General features: G+C 45.3%; 1 protein-coding gene across 3 annotated transcripts in view; it reads right to left on the reverse strand.

Moving 5' to 3' along the window:
• Positions 1-1,143: 1,143 nt before the first annotated feature.
• The window catches only part of LOC134984443 (zinc finger protein 436-like), a 36,610-nt gene continuing 19,849 nt past the window's right edge, over positions 1,144-17,904 (reverse strand). For all 3 annotated transcript variants that reach the window (XM_063950021.1, XM_063950023.1, XM_063950022.1), the window contains exon 6: positions 1,144-3,350. In XM_063950021.1, the coding sequence (XP_063806091.1) occupies positions 2,278-3,350 (1,073 nt within the window). In that variant the 3' untranslated portion in view covers positions 1,144-2,277. The remainder of the gene's footprint in view (positions 3,351-17,904) is intronic.

Below are 17,904 nucleotides of genomic sequence, written 5' to 3' on the forward strand. Positions count from 1 at the left end.
TGACTTTTTCAAGGCATGCCTTGAGTCACACCAGACTCGAAACGCATACAGAAAGAGTCCCCCTCCCCCCATAATGTAATCCCACTATTCAAATGAGCTGTCAAAATCGGACATAGCCAAAATCACAAGTACATAGTCACTATTGGTGGTTCTGGGCTCTGGCTACTTCAAGGGAAATCCCAGTCACAATGGCAGCGTGTGTACCCACCTTTACACACCAGACAAAATATTTATACACAGTAACACTGATATTATGTGGACACAAAAGTAACAATACAAGTGATACATTAACAGGAAATTGTTTCTGTCACCATAGCAACAATTATCTGAAAATAAGATAATACAAAGACAAATAAAAAAACTCAACGGAAATCTTTTGTTTTTAAACAACTTTATTTCATATCTGTAATCAAGATTTTTGTCTATATTTAAAACCTAAAAAATACTTTACTCTGCACATGGATAAAATATCCTTTAAAGCACAGAAACAATTCAAGTTACGTGTTAGTATTGCAGGCAAGTAAAACAGATGCATATCATTCAGACCCAGCCGCAATAGTGGCCCGCAGCAGTTTGCTGGTGTTGGCAAAATGCACATGTGCAGCGGCCGTGCGGACACGCACATTGTGGCCGCATACCTGAGGGGCGAATGCCGGCGGGCCAGGACCATTTTCCGGAGGGCATCGTGATATCACATATGCGTTCCTCTTTAACCCCTTATAAGCTTCCAGAGTGCACCTCGTCTCTAATTTTTTCCAAGTTACTACAAATGATATGAGATCGGTAGCAGCACTACTTTCAGGATTATTACACAGAACACACATAAAGGCTGACACAGCAAATAACAGTAACACATACAAGGGATTAATTAGAAATAAGGAAGCATAATCATCATTAAGTCTAATTATCAACTGGTTCTGTGTGGGACCCATACACCACTTTACTGCCTCCAGTAGCCCCTGGTACTGTACTGTGGCCATCCGCCCGGTCTCCCCCCACTACCACCAGCCCTGTCTCCCCTCAACCTGTCTTTACCCCACTACTGCCAACCTCCCTGTCTCCCCCTACTGCTCACCACCCTGTGCCCCCCCCCCTCTTTCACCTCAGCACTGCTTGGGGACAATATTACCCATAGACAGTGCCTCTGGCAGCCCCCGCTACAGCACTAGTGCCACCACCATGTCTCCCCCCCCTTCCATCTCAGAAATGCTTGGGGATTCTTGGTACTGCTGGTAACAGTCCTTCATCTGCAGATGGAAGTAACTGGGCAGTAAAGAGGCAGAAGCTGCTTCTGGTACCTTTGACACTGGTCATGTAGGATTGGGAGTCAGTAAGATTATGTAATAGTCACCATTTTACAGGCAGCCGGTGAAGGGAGCAGAGAATGGGTGTTATGTGGCAGGAACGGGCTGGTTAGGTAACAGCCTGGCTGCTGCATTCTGTACAAGCTACAAGCTTGCTGGGAGACTCTGGAAGAGGACATTGCAGTAGTCTATGCGTGATGATACAAGTAAATGTATGACTGTAGGTAGATCTTCAGAGGGAAATAAGTGCTGGAGTCTGGCTATGTTCCTCAGATGAGGATCTGATAGTGGCAGATACCTGATCTCTAAGTGTCACTCCACCATCCAGGACACCAAGATTCCACACAGGATCAGCATTTTGCAACTCTGAACCCCCTAGCATATGTCTGGTTGGTAACAAAGCTGAGCTGTAGATCTGCCCTTTGTTGGTGAGCTTCTATCATAAGGATCTGTTTAACCAGGACTGAGTCACAGCCAACTGGCATCACCCACACCTAGAGCTCAGCTAGACAACCATTTAGGATTGGTACTGGGTTCTCAGTACCTGGAGCAAAAGACAGGTCATCTGCATAGCAGTGGTAGATGAGGGCATGACATCTGATTATTTCACACTGTGGTAGCATGTATATTGCAAAAAGCATAGGAGAACTTTTAACAATGACGCATGGCAATAAGTATAATCCAGAAGATGGTTTCTCACCTGAGCGATGTCTATTGTGCTGATTTATTTTTAGAGTATGGAAATGGCCTCTCACCTGTGACTTCGCTGAAGTGTAACAAGTTGTGATTTCTATGTAAAACATTTCACACACAAGAAAATGGCCTCTCACTTGTGTGACTTCTCTCATGTTTAATAAGATCTGATTTGTATGCAAAACATTTCCCACACTCAGAACATGGAAATGGCTTCTCCCCTGTCTGACTTCTCTGATGTGTAAAAAGATCTAATTTCCGTGTAAAACATTTCACACACTCAGAACATGGAAATGGCTTCTCGCCTGTGACTTCGCTGATGTGTAACAAGTTGTGATTTCCAGGTAAAACATTTCCCACACTCATAGCAAGAAAATGGCTTCTCACCTGTGTGACTTCTCTCATGTTTAATAAGATGTGATTTCTGGATAAAACATTTCCCACACTCAGTACATGGAAATGGCTTTTCACCTGTGTGACTTCTCTGATGTTTAACAAGATGTGGTTTCTGTGCAAAACATTTCCCACACTCAGAACATGGAAATGGCTTCTCACCTGTGTGACTTCGCTGATGTATAATAAGATTTCGTTTGTGTGCAAAACATTTCCCACACTCAGAACATGGAAATGGCTTCTCACCTGTGTGATATCTCTGATGTTTAATAAGTTCTGATTTGTGTGCAAAGGATTTCCAACACTCAGAACATGGAAATGGCTTCTCACTTGTGTGATTTCTCTGATGTCTAATAAGAACTGATTTGTATGCAAAACATTTCCCACACTCAGAACATGGAAATGGCTTCTCACCTGTGTGACTTCTCTGATGTGCAACAAGATCTGATTTTTGTGCAAAACATTTCCCACACTCAGAACATGGAAATGGCTTCTCACCTGTGTGACTTCTCTGATGTCTAATATTATCTGATTTGTGTGCAAAACATTTTCCACACTCAGAACATGGAAATGGCTTCTCACCTATGTGATATCTCTGATGTTTAATAAGATTTGATTTGTATGTAAAACATTTCCCACACTCAGAACATAGAAATGGCCTCTCACTTGGCATACCTGTCTGTGTGGTAATAGGCTTTGTGTTCTGTGTAAAACATTTGTCATCTATAGCACATGGAAATTCTGTATCTACTCTCAGAGCTGTACCAGATACACCAATATCAGAGTGATCAGGAGAATATTTTGCAGGATCAGGGGGACCAGCTGATAGAGCTGGATGTATAATTGGGGTTATGGGGTTTGCTCCTGGAGAATCCGGTCTACTGTCATTATCTTTTATTTCACAATCCGGGGACAACATTAGATGTCCTTCTGAGATATTCCTGCTTGTGTGTCCATCTGCTGGAAATAAAACACATTATGGAAATGTGACTTTTCTGTAACAATATTAATCTTGCAAAGAATAGGAGACAACTCTCTGGGACACTTAATTGTAAATGTGTGTGTATAATAAAACAACTTTTAATGAAGGCTTTATACTATTGTGTCTCAGATGATCATTGTGTCCACCCTCCTGAGAACACTCACAATAACAAATTTAATATAATAAGACTCAGATACATCTCTCTTGTACTGGTAACTAACCATGAAGTATAAATGGAGATGTAGTCACTCACCAAGTCCTATATCAGCACCAATGTAAAACAATGGATGGGGAACATATCGTATGAATTGGAGATTCTAGATCAGGGGTGTCAAAGACAAGGCCCGCCAGACCTCGTCTGGTGGCCCGCGGTGCCGCCGCCATGAAACCCCCTTCTCCCGAGTGCCCAGCTCGGGGGGAGGGCGGGGTTTAGCGGAATGATGCGATTGCGTCGTGACGTCACGGCGCAAACGCGTCATTCAACGAAACCCCGTCGGAGGAGGGAGAAGGGAGCCGCGCAGACGAGGAGGGAGAGGCGGCTGAAGAGCGGCGAGAACCGCTTCAAATGTAAGTCAGCCCCTCTCCCTTCCTCTCTTTCTCTCTCTCTCCCTCCTTCCACCACCTGCCACAATGTGTAAAATGGGGACCTGTACCTGCCGCTATGTGTAAAATGGGGACCTGTGCCTGCCACAATGTGTAAAATGGGGACCTGTGTCTGCCACAATGTGTAAAATGGGGACCTGTGCCTGCCACAATGTGTAAAATGGGGACCTGTACCTGCCGCTATGTGTAAAATGGGGACCTGTGCCTGCCACAATGTGTAAAATGGGGACCTGTGCCTGCCACAATGTGTAAAATGGGGACCTGTGCCTGCAGCAATGTGTAAAATGGGGACCTGTGCCTGCCACAATGTGTAAAATGGGGACCTGTGCCTGCCACAATGTGTAAAATGGGGACCTGTACCTGCCGCTATGTGTAAAATGGGGACCTGTGCCTGCAGCAATGTGTAAAATGGGGACCTGTGCCTGCCACAATGTGTAAAATGGGGACCTGTGCCTGCCACAATGTGTAAAATGGGGAACTGTACCTGCCGCTATGTGTAAAATGGGGACCTGTGCCTGCCACAATGTGTAAAATGGGGACCTGTACCTGCCGCTATGTGTAAAATGGGGACCTGTGCCTGCCACAATGTGTAAAATGGGGACCTGTACCTGCCGCTATGTGTAAAATGGGGACCTGTGCCTGCCGCAATGTGTAAAATGGGGACCTGTACCTGCCGCTATGTGTAAAATGGGGACCTGTGCCTGCCGCAATGTGTAAAATGGGGACCTGTGCCTGCCGCAATGTGTAAAATGGGGACCTGTACCTGCCGCTATGTGTAAAATGGGGACCTGTGCCTGCCGCAATGTGTAAAATGGGGACCTGTGCACTATAAAAGGGGGCACATGGCTGGGCACTATAAAAGGGGGCACATGGCTGGGCACTTTAAAAGGGGGCACATGGCTGGGCACATATAAGGCAGGTGGAGCGGTAAATTTTGGATAGACCTACAGATACAACCGGCCCTTTGATGGGGACCAAACTGCTGATGCGGCCCCCGATGAATTTGAGTTTGACACCCCTGTTCTAGATGAACAATAACATCAGTCATATGAGCTGATGGATCAGAGAAATGTCTCCTAACGTTACTCCTGGAAGCATTGGTAAGGTAGCATTCCTTTATGTGTGTGCTCATACGCTGGTAAGCCTGTACATGTGTTACTCACCCTTATATAAGGTATATTGCTACAGCAGAGTAGGTGTGGAACAAAGTACTTTACATGCAATACACCATATGATACCATGTAATCATCATCTGCTAGGCTATAATCTACTTTCTCTTACGTCCTAGAGGATGCTGGGGTCCATTTAGTACCATGGGGTATAGACGGGTCCTTTGGGAGCCAATGGCACTTTAAGAGTTTAATAGTGTGGGCTGGCCGCTCCCTCTATGCCCCTCCTACCAGACTCAGTTTAGAAAATGTGCCCAGAGGAGTCGGTCACAGCTAGGGGAGCTCCTAGGAGGTTTCCTAGTTTTTTTTATTTTCTAGAGTTAGTTAGGTTACAGGAAGGCTGCTGGCAACAGCCTCCATGCTTCATGGGACTTGGGGGTGGGGGGATCGGGAATAGGAACCAACTTCCTGAAGAGTCAATGGTTCTCTACTCCGCTGACAGGAAACTGAATCATTGACTCATAGGAACTAGGACACTGACAGGGAGCGCTGCCCTCCCTATTAAGGTTAGTCAGCACCAGGCTTTTATCATAACTACCTACAGGGGCACTGTGTGGCTGGCTCCTTATACTCTGTGACTCTCTGAAGGTACTCTGGGGGAACTGTGTCCGACATTTTCCGGTGTGTGTAAGTGTGTATATCCACATTACCATGTCTAAGGACTCTGTGTCCTGTGCTGCAGAGTGTGTATCTTCTCCTGAGGAGTCTATTCCATATATTCAGGACTGCAATGTGCTGTCTCAGCCTTCTGAATCCGAACCCCCATGTGTGGATACTTTAAGGGGAATGATATCCCAGATTTAAACATGGATGTCACATAATAAGAGACGCAGTTTTTGAGACAATCTGTGGAGTGTTTGAAATATTCAGCTCACACTACTTCATTTAAAACCCCATCTACATAACCCCAAAAAAGTACACTTGCCCAGATAATGCAAGCTGTCACTGATACCGACTCTGATACAGGGGACGGTGATGGGGATATGCAGGGGAGGATGCATCCATTGCTAAAGGGGTGCAGCTAATGATTGAAGCCATTAGGGATGTTTTGCATATTTCTGAGAAGGTCCACGTAGAGGAATCTTATATTACAGTAAATAAGAAATCCTCGCTTACCTTCCTTGCTTCTAAGGAGTAAAACTCCTTGTTTGAAAATCCTGGGAAAACCCAGAGAAAAAATTCCAGATCCCTAAAAATTCTCATTGCTTTCCCTTTCCCTGAAGAGAATAGAAAAGTGGGAAAACCCACCTCTTGTAGATGATTCTGTATCTAAGCTGTCTACAAAGGTGGTTTTACCTGTCCCTGGTTCAACCGCCTTAAAGGAGCTGGCTGACCGCAAGATTGAGACTACGCTCAAATCACTATACACTGCTACAGGCATTGCTTTAAGGCCCACTATTGCTTGTTCGTGAATTTCTAAAGACATAGTAAAGTGGTCAGGCACCTTACTAGAGGACTTAGATACTATGGATAGGAGTGACACTGACTTGTTTTTACGTCACATACAGGATTCTGCAGGCTTCATGGTGGAGGCCATAAAGGACATTGGCCTGCTACTTCCATGGCTGTCTCGGCACGCAGAGGACTCTGGCTACGCCAATGGACTGCGGATGCAGAATCCAAGAAAAGTGTGGAGAACCTGCCATTCACAGGTCAGGCACTATTTGGGGACGCATTGGATGCGTGGATTTCCACGGCGACTGCGGGTAAGTCGACATTTCTTCCCTCCGCAGCAGCCCCAGCTAGGAAATCTTATCCTACACCTACACTGCAGTCCTTTTGGACTGCAAAATTAAAAAAATCCAAACCCCCTCACACCTTCTTTAGAGATGGTCAGGGAAGATCCCAAAAACCTGCACCAACAAGTTCCTAGGAACAGAAACCAGGTTCTGCTTCTTCCAAATATTCAGCATGACGATGGACCTCTCAGCCTGGACATCAGGCAGGTGGGAGCGAGCCTAAAAGATTTCAGTCACGTCTGGGCGTCATCATGCCTAGACCCCTGGGTGAAGGATATTGTTAACCAGGGGTACAGACTGGAGTTTCAGGAACTCCCACCTCACAGATTCTTCAAATCAGGCTTACCAGCTTCGCTGACAAAGTTCTATCCTACAGGAAGCCATTCAAAAATTGGTACAAACAAATGTCATTGTTCCAGTTTCACCTCACACAAAAACCAAGGGTTATTACTCAATCCTGTTTGTGGTAAAAAAAAACGGACGGTTCGGTAAGGCCTATATTGAACCTGAAGTCGTTGAACCCGTACTTGAGGGTTTTCCAATTCAAGATGGAGTCTCTGAGAGCGGTGATCTCAGGTCTGGAACAGGGGGAATTCCTAGTATCCCTGGATATCAAAGATGCGTACCTTCACATTCTGATCTGGCCACCTCACCAGGCCTATCTACGGTTTGCACTACAGGACTGTCACTACTAGTTCCAGACGTTGTCATTTGGCCTCTCCACAGCATCGAGGGTGTTCACCATGGTCATGGCAGAGATAATGCTCCTCCTACGCAAACAGGGAGTGAACATAATTCCATATCTGGATGATCTGCTGATAAAAGCATCTTCCAAGGAGAAGCTGTTGCAGAGTATTGCGCTCTCAACTCAACTACTCTGGGATCATGGGTGGATCCTGAACCTTCCAAAGTCACATTTGGAACAGAGAAGGAGACTGCCCTTCCTGGGGATGCTACTCGACACGGAAGTGCAGAGGTTGTTTCTACCGGTGGAGAAAGCGTTGGTGATCCAATCAATGGTCCGGGATATCTTGAAAGCTCCCCGGGTAACGGTTCATCAGTGCATTCACCTTCTGGGGAAGATGGTAGCCTCCTACAAAGCTCTACAATACGGAAGATTCCATGCACGGTTCTTCCAGCTGGATCTCCTGGACAAGTGGTCGTGATCACATCTTCACATGCACCAGCAGATATGCCTGTCGCCGAAATCCAGAATTTTAGTACTCTGGTGGCTGCAAACTTCTCACCTGCTCGAGGGCCGCAGGTTTGGGATTCAGAATTGGATTCTTCTAACCATGGATGCAAGCATCAAAGGTTGGGGAGTAGTCACCCTGGGGGAAAACTTCCAAGGAAAGTGGTCAGGCCAGGAATCTGTCCTTCTAATAAACATTCTGGAACAAAGGGCCATATACAATGGCCTTCTACATGCGACTCATATTTTGCAATATCGAGCCATTCAGGTTTAGTCGGACAACGTCACAGCGGTGTCCTACATAACCAGGCAGGGTGGAATGAAGAGCAGGGCTGCAATGTCAGAGGTAACAAGAACCCTCCTCTGGTCAGAAAGACACGTGCTGGCGCTGTCAGCGATCTTCATTCTGGGAGTGGACAACTGGGAAGCTACATACAGGAGAATGGGACCTCCACCCGGAGGTATTCACAGAGGTAACACACCGATGGGGTGTATCTCAGATAGACATGATGGCCTCTCGCCTCAACAAGAAGCTTCGGAGGTACTGTTCCAGGTCACGAGACCGACAGGTAGTGGAGGTAAACGCCCTTTTGACACCCCGGGTGTCTTACAGTCATTGTATGTGTCCCTCCCTCCACTTCCACTCATCCCAAGGATTCTCAAACGAATAAAAAGATCAAGAGTTCCGGCGATCCTCATTGATCTGGCCTGGCCAAGGCGTGCTTGGTACGCAAATCTTCTGGCATTACTGCTGGAGGATCCGAGCCTCTTCCTCTTCGCGAGGACCTTCTACTGCAGTGGCCGTTTGCCTATCAAGACTTACCGCGGCTACGTTTGACGACATGGAGGTTGAACGCCAGATCTTAGCTCGGAAGGGCATTCCGAATAAGGTTATTCCTACTCTGATCCAAGCTAGGAAGGGGGTAACGTCTAAGCATTACCATCGGATTTGGAAAAAGTATGTGTCTTGGTGTGAATCCAAGAAGTTTCCTACAGTGGCGTTTCAACTGGGACATTTCCTCCTCTTTCTGCAAGCAGGTGTGGATGTTGGCCTACGCTTGGGCTCCATCAAGGTCCAGATTCCGGCATTGTCTATTTTCTTCCAGAAACAATTGTCTGCTATCCCTGAGGTTCAGACTTTCTTGAAAGGAATTCTGCACATCCAACCACCCTTTGTGCCTCCTATGGCACCTTGGGATCTTAATGTGGTGCTGCAGTTCCTGCAATCGGATTGGTTCGAACATTTACAGGAGGTGGATGTAAAGTTTCTTACTTGGAAGGCAGTCATGTTGTTGGCCTTGGCTTCTGCCAGAAGTTTGTCAGAATTGGGGGCATTGTCGCACAAGAGCCGCTACTTGATTTTCCATGAGGATAGAGCTGAGCTCAGAACGTGTCAGCAATTTCTCCCTAAGGTTGTGTCGGCTTTTCATATCAACCAACCTATTGTGGTGCCAGTGGCTACTGACACCTCAATTACCTCAAAGTCCTTGGATGTCGTGCGGGCTTTGAAAATCTATGTGAAGAGAACTACTCATCACAGGAAGTCGGACGCACTATTTGTACTTTATCATCCCAACAAGATTGGGTGTCCTGCTTCTAAGCAGACAATTTCACACTGGATCAGGTTTACTATCCAGCATGCTTATTCCACGGCAGGATTGCAAATTGCAAAATCTGTTCAGGCCCACTCTACCCGTAAAGTGGGTTCTTCCTGGGCAGCTGCCCGGGGTGTCTCGGCTATTCAGCTTTGCTGAACAGCTACTTGGTCAGGGTCGAACACATTTGCTAAGTTTTACAAGTTCTATACTTTGGCCTCTGAGGACTTCAAGTTTGGTCAATCAGTTCTGCAGGAACCTCAGCACTCTCCCTCCTGTACTGGGAGCTTTGGTACATCTCCATGGTACTAAATGGACCCCAGCATCCTCTAGGATGTAAGAGAAAATAGGATTTTAATTACCTACTGGTAAATCCTTTTCTCGTAGTCCGTAGAGGATGTTGGGCGCCCCCGTCCTGTGCTTCGTATTACTGCATTGTTACTTGGTTCAGAATTGTTGGTTTAGCCGTTGCTGAAGTGTTCCAAGTCGGTGAGTTTGGCTTTTTTGTTATGTGTGAGCTGGTGTGAATCTCACCACTATCTGTGTATTTCCTTCTCTCGAAGTATATCCGTCTCCTCGGGCACAGTTTCTAGACTGAGTCTGATAGGAGGAGCATAGAGGGAAACTAGCCCACACTATTAAACTCTTAAAGTGCCAGTGGCTCCCAACGGACCCGTCTATACCCCATGATACTAAATGGAGCCCAGCATTCTCTACAGACTACAAGAAAAGGATTTACCAGTAGGTAATTAAAATCCTATTTTTACATCCCCATCATCAGTGTCTTACCTCTATATTCTCAATAGTAATAAGGATGCTGTGTGCACGGTAGGCATGTTATAGAGAATTACATATCAGAATCTATACAGCTGCCGCCATACTTCTGCTTCTCATACGTGTGCTACTGGCAGCAGTGAACATCCGAGTGAGAGTGCAGGGAAGACAGCAGAGTCTGATAAGAAAGAGATGGGATCTGCCTTTGCAGGGATGTACCTCACCTGTCACCCCTGATATTATATAAAATAATAAATAAGAGGGGCCTGAGTCCATCCAGACGTGCTTTCTGGAGCTTTCATTACTAAGTGGCTTCTTATCTACCCTACCTAATAGCTCTCAGCCGCCGCTGGGACCAAGACCCAGTCTATTAAGTCCCCCACTCCTACTGCCCTAAAGCCGCTCGCTCCGCTCACTGTTCATTGCCGCAGCTGTATTCTGGGGCTGTGCACGCCTGGTCTTTCCTGCACGCTTCAGACACCTGACTTGGAGGCGCTTTTGGCTCAGGCGGGAGCACTTGCTCTCCAGATAACACGGGTGCGCAGGTCCCAATACTGCTGGGGACAGAACGGGATGCCCACAGTCACCGGAGCCAAGTGGTGAAATTGGGAAGTGAGATGGCTGCCATTTTGGATCCTGGTGCCCGGCCATCGCATGCTTTGCCTTCAATAAGGTTTAAAATTAATATAAGCTGCTAAATAAGTGTCCTGACAGCTGGACCGGGGTCATTACACTAAATTGCAGCATTTGCCTGGAGGTGAAACTACCTTCTATTTATATGGTACCACTATAATCTACTTCCTCTCAGTCTACATGCAGAGCCCAGTATCACGTATCGTCTGAGCACAGCTCATTACACTCTGATTACAACCTCACAGTATATTATTTTGTGGATTCATCCACTGAATATATTTTGCCATTTGTGTCTCTCTGTGCTGAGTACTTCACGTCTGTGATCACGCTGACCTCTAGTGGAATTTCTCGCTCATTACTGTGTTATTTGAGTTGCATTACATCATGTTTACTTGAAATTTTGGCTCGGATACCCCCGTCACCCCGACTAAGAATGTCATTTTGAACTGAGTCATCTTGATGTAACCTCCTGACAGCATACTACTGCTCCTTTTATTTATAGATCATTTGTATGTTCCTATCTCTGAGAGGTCAGTCTCTTTGTAGCCGGCTTACCATGCCTCCAAAAAAGGTTAAAAGGTAACAAATCGGCCCCACCTGTCCATCTCTTTGGTACCTCGAATTCAGGTGGTCCTTCTGAGAACGCTACATCATCTGCTTCTACTTGTCAGTCGCCCAGCCCAACTGTAATGGCTGAAGACGTTGTCAAAGTCAGAAAAATATCACGCTGCACGTTGCCATATATGCACTTCATGCATGTGTGTGCTGCATATTTAATCAAAATAATGTATTTTATAAGTTAATATTCCCCTGAGTTCAGCAAAGTATGGTATATTTAAGATGGCTCTTTGACCTTAGAGATTCCCCAAACAATAGTTTGCATGTTGGGAGGGCTTCACATGTTCTTATGCATAGTTAAGCACAGGAATAGTAATTGAAGATTAATTGTATTCTGAATCAGTTTCTTTCCCGCAGACAACGTACAATAGCCTTTAATTACACTAAGCTTTGAGACTCAATGAGGAGGGACAACACCTGTGTTTACGAATGGGGCTGGTTTTGTCTCCAGAAGAATGATTGCTGAGATGTCATTGTCTCAACTGAAAGTGGACATTGAGAATACCGAACAAAACCCAGAGACAGGGTTTGTTCTGTATTCGCCAAACAATAGCTTTCCACAAGACAGGAATGTGTTAGTCATCACACAACAACCAAGATCACATGCTCAGCTCACTGATACAGCTAGCCCACATGCTGTGAAAGACACACACTTCCTGTGGTTGACACCCCCCCACAGCTGGAATGCAGGTATGATATACCCACTGGAAATCACAGGGCTCACTCACTTACTCACACAGCTACCTTGCACCCAGCAAGCATGGCTGGCTCATCACCAGGACTGACCTCCTTACAAAGGCTAAGTATTGAATTCACATGGCTTAATGGCATAGAATAGTTTAAATATGTGTTTGTGGTAAAGTAGTTGTGAAATGATTGGCATAGAATAGTTAGTTTGGAGATACAAATGGCTTAAGGTTAATGATGTTTGTGCAGTTGTGTGATTGTTGGGTGTTTGGGATGATACTCTATGAAATCTGTAATGAATTGGAACAGTAGACAATCTGTAGCATAGCATCTCTGGTATACATTTATGGATGGTGATTTATAACAGATTATAGTAGTTTTACATGATACATCTTGCTGAAGGTTAGAAGTCAAAACATACTTCCTTTTGTTACTGTAGTCATGTGCTTGCAGCAATAGCAGGCCGATACTTGTGGGTACCTGGTTATTGAGATACCGTGTTGGCTTGAAATTGTGAAAGGTGATTTAGATGGTTTGGAATCGTAAAATCAGAACATATGCATTATATTGAAGCTTAGACATTTTGGAATATAGTGGAGTCTTATGTCTTCTGCTATGTGAATATGGTATAGCAAAGAATGCCATGTGTTTGGACTTGCAAATCTAAAATGGCTGATAGCATTCCCTTTTAAATCATATGTTACAGACTTTGGAATCATGGGAGTTTTTCCCAAAATGGAGTCTAGCTTCTGTCCCATGCGGTATTGTAGGGACCATTGTGCTGTTGCTGGGTGTTGTGTATATAGGGACAGCAAGCCTGGGTGAGCTCAAGTATTCTCTCCACAAAGTTTCTCAGCATTGACTAACTGCGCAGCGATTGTTTCTCAATATGCGTAAGGTTCTCTGCAACCATATTGTCTTTATTGTTATTATAAGCCATTCTCTCTCTCTCTCTTTCCCCTTAAATGTAATTGTGCAGCTATTGTAGTATTTTAACGTGTAGTAATTCAGTTAGGTATTCTATGTTATTTTGGTAGTGTATAATTTGTATTGTTTATTCTTTTGCAATTGAACGTTCATTCTCTTCCTTAAAGGCGTTAGAACCTTAGACTGGTATTAGAGTGTTTATTATATTGCAAAACGGTTCTCAGAGCGTCACAGTCGCTCATACAGCTTTTAAACTAACAAGGTTACACTGTGTTGCATTTACACCTGATCACTGCACAAATGTTTACAGTATAAGTACATTCCTTAAGGTATAGTTATTAAAGCTTAATTCTGTAAGTGTCTGCAACGCCTATGCTCACACCCTGTGCACAGCGTCTGCTACACTAAGGGCGTACCCTTGCGGTACCTTTTGCGCCAATTGCGTACTGTGTCTCTTAACCTTTTAAAGTGTTTTAAATAGGATAAACATATAGGCTTTATCAGCTATTTCTCCTGTCCACAGTATCCACATGCTATACATTGGGATATGAGGTCAACGGATTGGCACCAATGATCAAAAGCTTTTGGCCTCCCAGAATGCAACGGGCCAGTCCTCTATATCCCCGCCTCTTGGCTCAGGAAATTCAGTTGTTTTCCAAAGCTCAAGGCAGGAGCATCATAGAGAGCCAAAATCAGGCGAGAAGAACACACATGCACACACTTCCGTACAAGAAGGAAGAGGTTAGTAAGTGTAAGGATCCTCAAATCAGGTGTGTCAGGGTGGGATCCCTGTGGATACAGTGGACCAAGGAGAAATAGAGTTATCAACAGTAAGTCTACCATAACTACATAATTCTCCTGTAGGGTCCACAGTAATATCCACAGAATATACATTGAGATGTCCCAAAGCAATTTCGTGGAGGGGACGCTCCAGATTGGAAAGGAGAATCCTTTGCCCAAATGTAGCATCCTGAAAGGCAAAGGTATCAAAGGCATAATATCTAATGAATGTGTTAATGGAAGACCATGTGGCTGCCTTACATATCTGTTCTGCTGAAGTACCACGTTGTGCTGCCCATGACAGACCTACCTTACGAGTAGAGTGAGCAGAGACACTAGCTGGATTAGGGATATCAGCTTGAGAATATGCGTCTGAATCGTCATCCGAAGCCACCTCGCCAGTGTTTGCTTGTCAGCAGCCAATCCTCTCGTGAAATCCGTAGAAAATTAAGAGAGTGTCTGTATTTCTGATGGCACTGGTACGATCCACTTAGATCCTTAAAGCCCGGACTACGTCCAAAGATGCATCTCCCGCAGAAAGATCTGGCCCTTGGAAGGCCGGGACTACAATTTCTTCGTTAAGGTGGAATTTAGACACCACCTTAGGAAGATAACCAGATTTGGTTCTGAGAACAGCTCTGTCTGGGTGAAATATCAAAAAGAGGGTGACATAACAATGCCCCGAAATCTAAAACTCTTTTAGCTGAGGCAATAGCAGAGTAGAAAGAGAATCTTAGCTGTCAACCATTTAAGATCCACTTACGTCAGTGGTTCAAATGGAGCAATTTGAAGCACCTTTAGGACTATACCTAGATCCCAAGGCGCTGTAGGAGGAACAAAAGGAGGTTGGATGTGAAGCATTCCTTGGAAAAAAGTGCAAACATCCTGCAGGTTAGCATTTTTCTTTTGAAGCCATACAGTCAATGCTGACTCCTGAACTCTCAAGGAACCCACCTGTAGACCTTTATCCATTCCTGCCTAAAGGAATGCTAGGACTCTGGGAACTCTGAAAGACCTAGGGTCAAATTTCCGGTCACTGCACCATTGAATATAAGCTTGCCATATTCGGTGATAAATGCAAGCTGAGGAAGGTTTCTGTGCTCTAAGCATTGTTTGAATTACCTGTTGTGAAAATCCTTTTGCTTTCAGGATGGAAGTCTGAAGAGACACGCCGTCAAAGACAGCCAATCCAGGTGCTTGTAATAACAAGGACCCTGAGACAGCAGATCTACACGTTGAGGGAGTAGAAACGGAGTATCCACTGACAGCCTCTGTAGATCTGTGTACCAATGTCTTCTGGGTAATCCAGAGCTATTAGCATCATGGCGCCCTTTCCCTGTTTTACCTTTTGCATCACCCTGGGCAACAGGGCGATCAGTGAAAACATAGTCCAGACGAAAGTCCCATCTTAATGACAGGGAATCCACGAAGGTCGCTTTGGGATCCTTTGTCCTTGACCCGTATTCGGGAACTTTGTTGTTATGACGGGACGCCATGAGATCTATCTCCGGCAACCCCAACTTGTCTACCAGAGTCTAGAAGACCTTGGGGTGTAAAGCCCATTCGTTTGCATGAATGGCATGTCGACTGAGAAAATCCGCTTCCTAGTGCCACCGTAACGTGTGGCTCACCTCCTTCATTGCCTTTTGGCTGCGAGTTTCTGATGATTGAGATACGCTACTGCCATTGCATTATCCGAGCGAATTTGAACTGGTTTCCCCCGAAGAATGTCCTTTGCCTGAATGAGTGCCATATATATGGCCCGAAGTTCCAATATATTTATTAGCAGGCAACTTTCTTCCTTGGTCCACTGCCCCTGGAAGCAACATTTTTCCGACACTGCTCCCCAGCCCTGAAGACTGGCATCCGTTGTCAGAACCTCCCAATCTGAGATCCTAAAGGGTCTTCCTTTGTCCAGATGGGATGTCTGTAGCCACCAGGCTAATGACCTCCGTACTTACAGAGGAAGGACCATAGTCTGAGTTTTTATTGTCTGATATAACCCATTACACTTGGAATTTAGCATACTCCACCATGTCGAATGTCGACACCATTGATCCCATCACACGCATAGCTGCGTAAATGGATACCCTTTGACTCTGTAGCAGCTCCTGAATCCTTGACTCTATTGTGGTCATTTTGTTCAGAGGTAAAAACACTCTCTGAAGACCAGAATTCAATACAGCCCCCAAGTGCGTCATACGTTGTGATGGAACCAGGGACAACTTTGCCCAATTTATGAGTCAACTGTGACACTGAAGCAATTCCTGAGACTTAACCAGGATTAATAGGTCGTAGAGGTATGGAAAACTCCTTATCCCTTGTCGACGGAGATAAGCCGCCATTACCATCATAATTGTGGTGAACACTCTGGGAGCTGTAGCCAGTCCAAATAGTAGGGCCTGAAACTTAAAGTATTGCTGGAGGATAGCAAACCTGAGATAGCACTGATTGGACAGTGCTATAGGAACATGCAGGTAATCATCCTGGATATCAAGGGATACCATAAAATCCTCCGGCTCCATGGCCAAAATAATGGAAGGTAAAGTCTCCATATGAAACAGAGGCACCCAAATGTACTTGTTCAGCACCTTGAGATTGAGTATGGGCCGGAATTACCAATTTGGCTTCTGAACTAGAAACATGTTGGAATAGAAACCTTGTCCTTGTTGCGCGAGCACAGGGAATTGGAATTATCATCCCAGATTGAAGCAACTTCTGACCTGCCTGTTGTAAGGCCCTGGCCTTCGTTTCTACGGAAGATGGGCTACCTTTGTGGAGGGTGTTTCTTGCAGGCAAACGCATAACCATGAGAAACCGCTTCTTGCTCCCAGGCATCTGTGGTGGACTGCTGCCAGATCTGTGCAAAATGATGAAGTCTGCCTCCCACCCTGGAGTCCCCCAGGTGGAGGACCACACCATCAAGCTGATGGCTTATCTTCTGGCTTGGAAGCAGGCCCTCTGCTAATTGCTTTTTAGTCTTACCAGACTTGTCAGATTGGGACTGTTTGCCATAACCCTTCCCTTTTGCTTTTCCCTGGGTCCGAAAGGGCCGAAAAGCTGGAAACCTAGGTTTGGATTTGTGGGTTGAAGGAAACTTCACTTTCTTGGAGTCTGCCTCTGACTCCAAAATACTGTTTAATTCTTTACCAAAAAGAATATCTCCAGTAATAGGCAAAAGACTCTAGAACCTCCTTGGACTCTGAGTCAGCCTTCCATGTACGTAGCCAGACCGCTCTGGGAGCTGCTACTGCTGAAGCTGATGCTTGAGAGACAATAGTACCCATGTCCAAGGCTGCTTCTTCCATAAACATAGCCGCCTGTTTAATATGTGCAATATGGGATTTTTGCTCTCTAGATGCCAATGAGACATCATCCTTCAATGCATCAGCCGAGGCCGCCACTGCTTTTGCCATCCAGGCTGAAGCCATGGCTGGTCTTACAATTACCCCAGACAATGAGAAAATAGTTTTTAAAAAACCATCTATTTTTCTATCCGTAACAATCATTTAATGATGTTGAAGGCAGAGGTAATGTAGATTTTCGCACCAATCAAATTACATGTGTATCTACTTTGGGAGTCACTCCCTTTTTAAACAGTCCCCAGCTGGAAGAGGATAATGGGAATTTCATTTCCTTGGAATTCTAAACTTCTTACTGGGTGTGACCAAAGCTTCTTGCATAATCTCCGTCAACTCTTCTAACCCCGGAAATTCAGTTCTGACTGTTTTGGGATGTTTAAACACAGGAGCATTGGATTTTAACAAAGGGCTCTGCTGCATCCTATAAGGATAGAATGGCTTTCACAGCACTAA

This window comes from Pseudophryne corroboree (assembly GCF_028390025.1).
Source record: "Pseudophryne corroboree isolate aPseCor3 chromosome 3 unlocalized genomic scaffold, aPseCor3.hap2 SUPER_3_unloc_55, whole genome shotgun sequence".
Lineage (NCBI taxonomy): Eukaryota > Metazoa > Chordata > Amphibia > Anura > Myobatrachidae > Pseudophryne > Pseudophryne corroboree.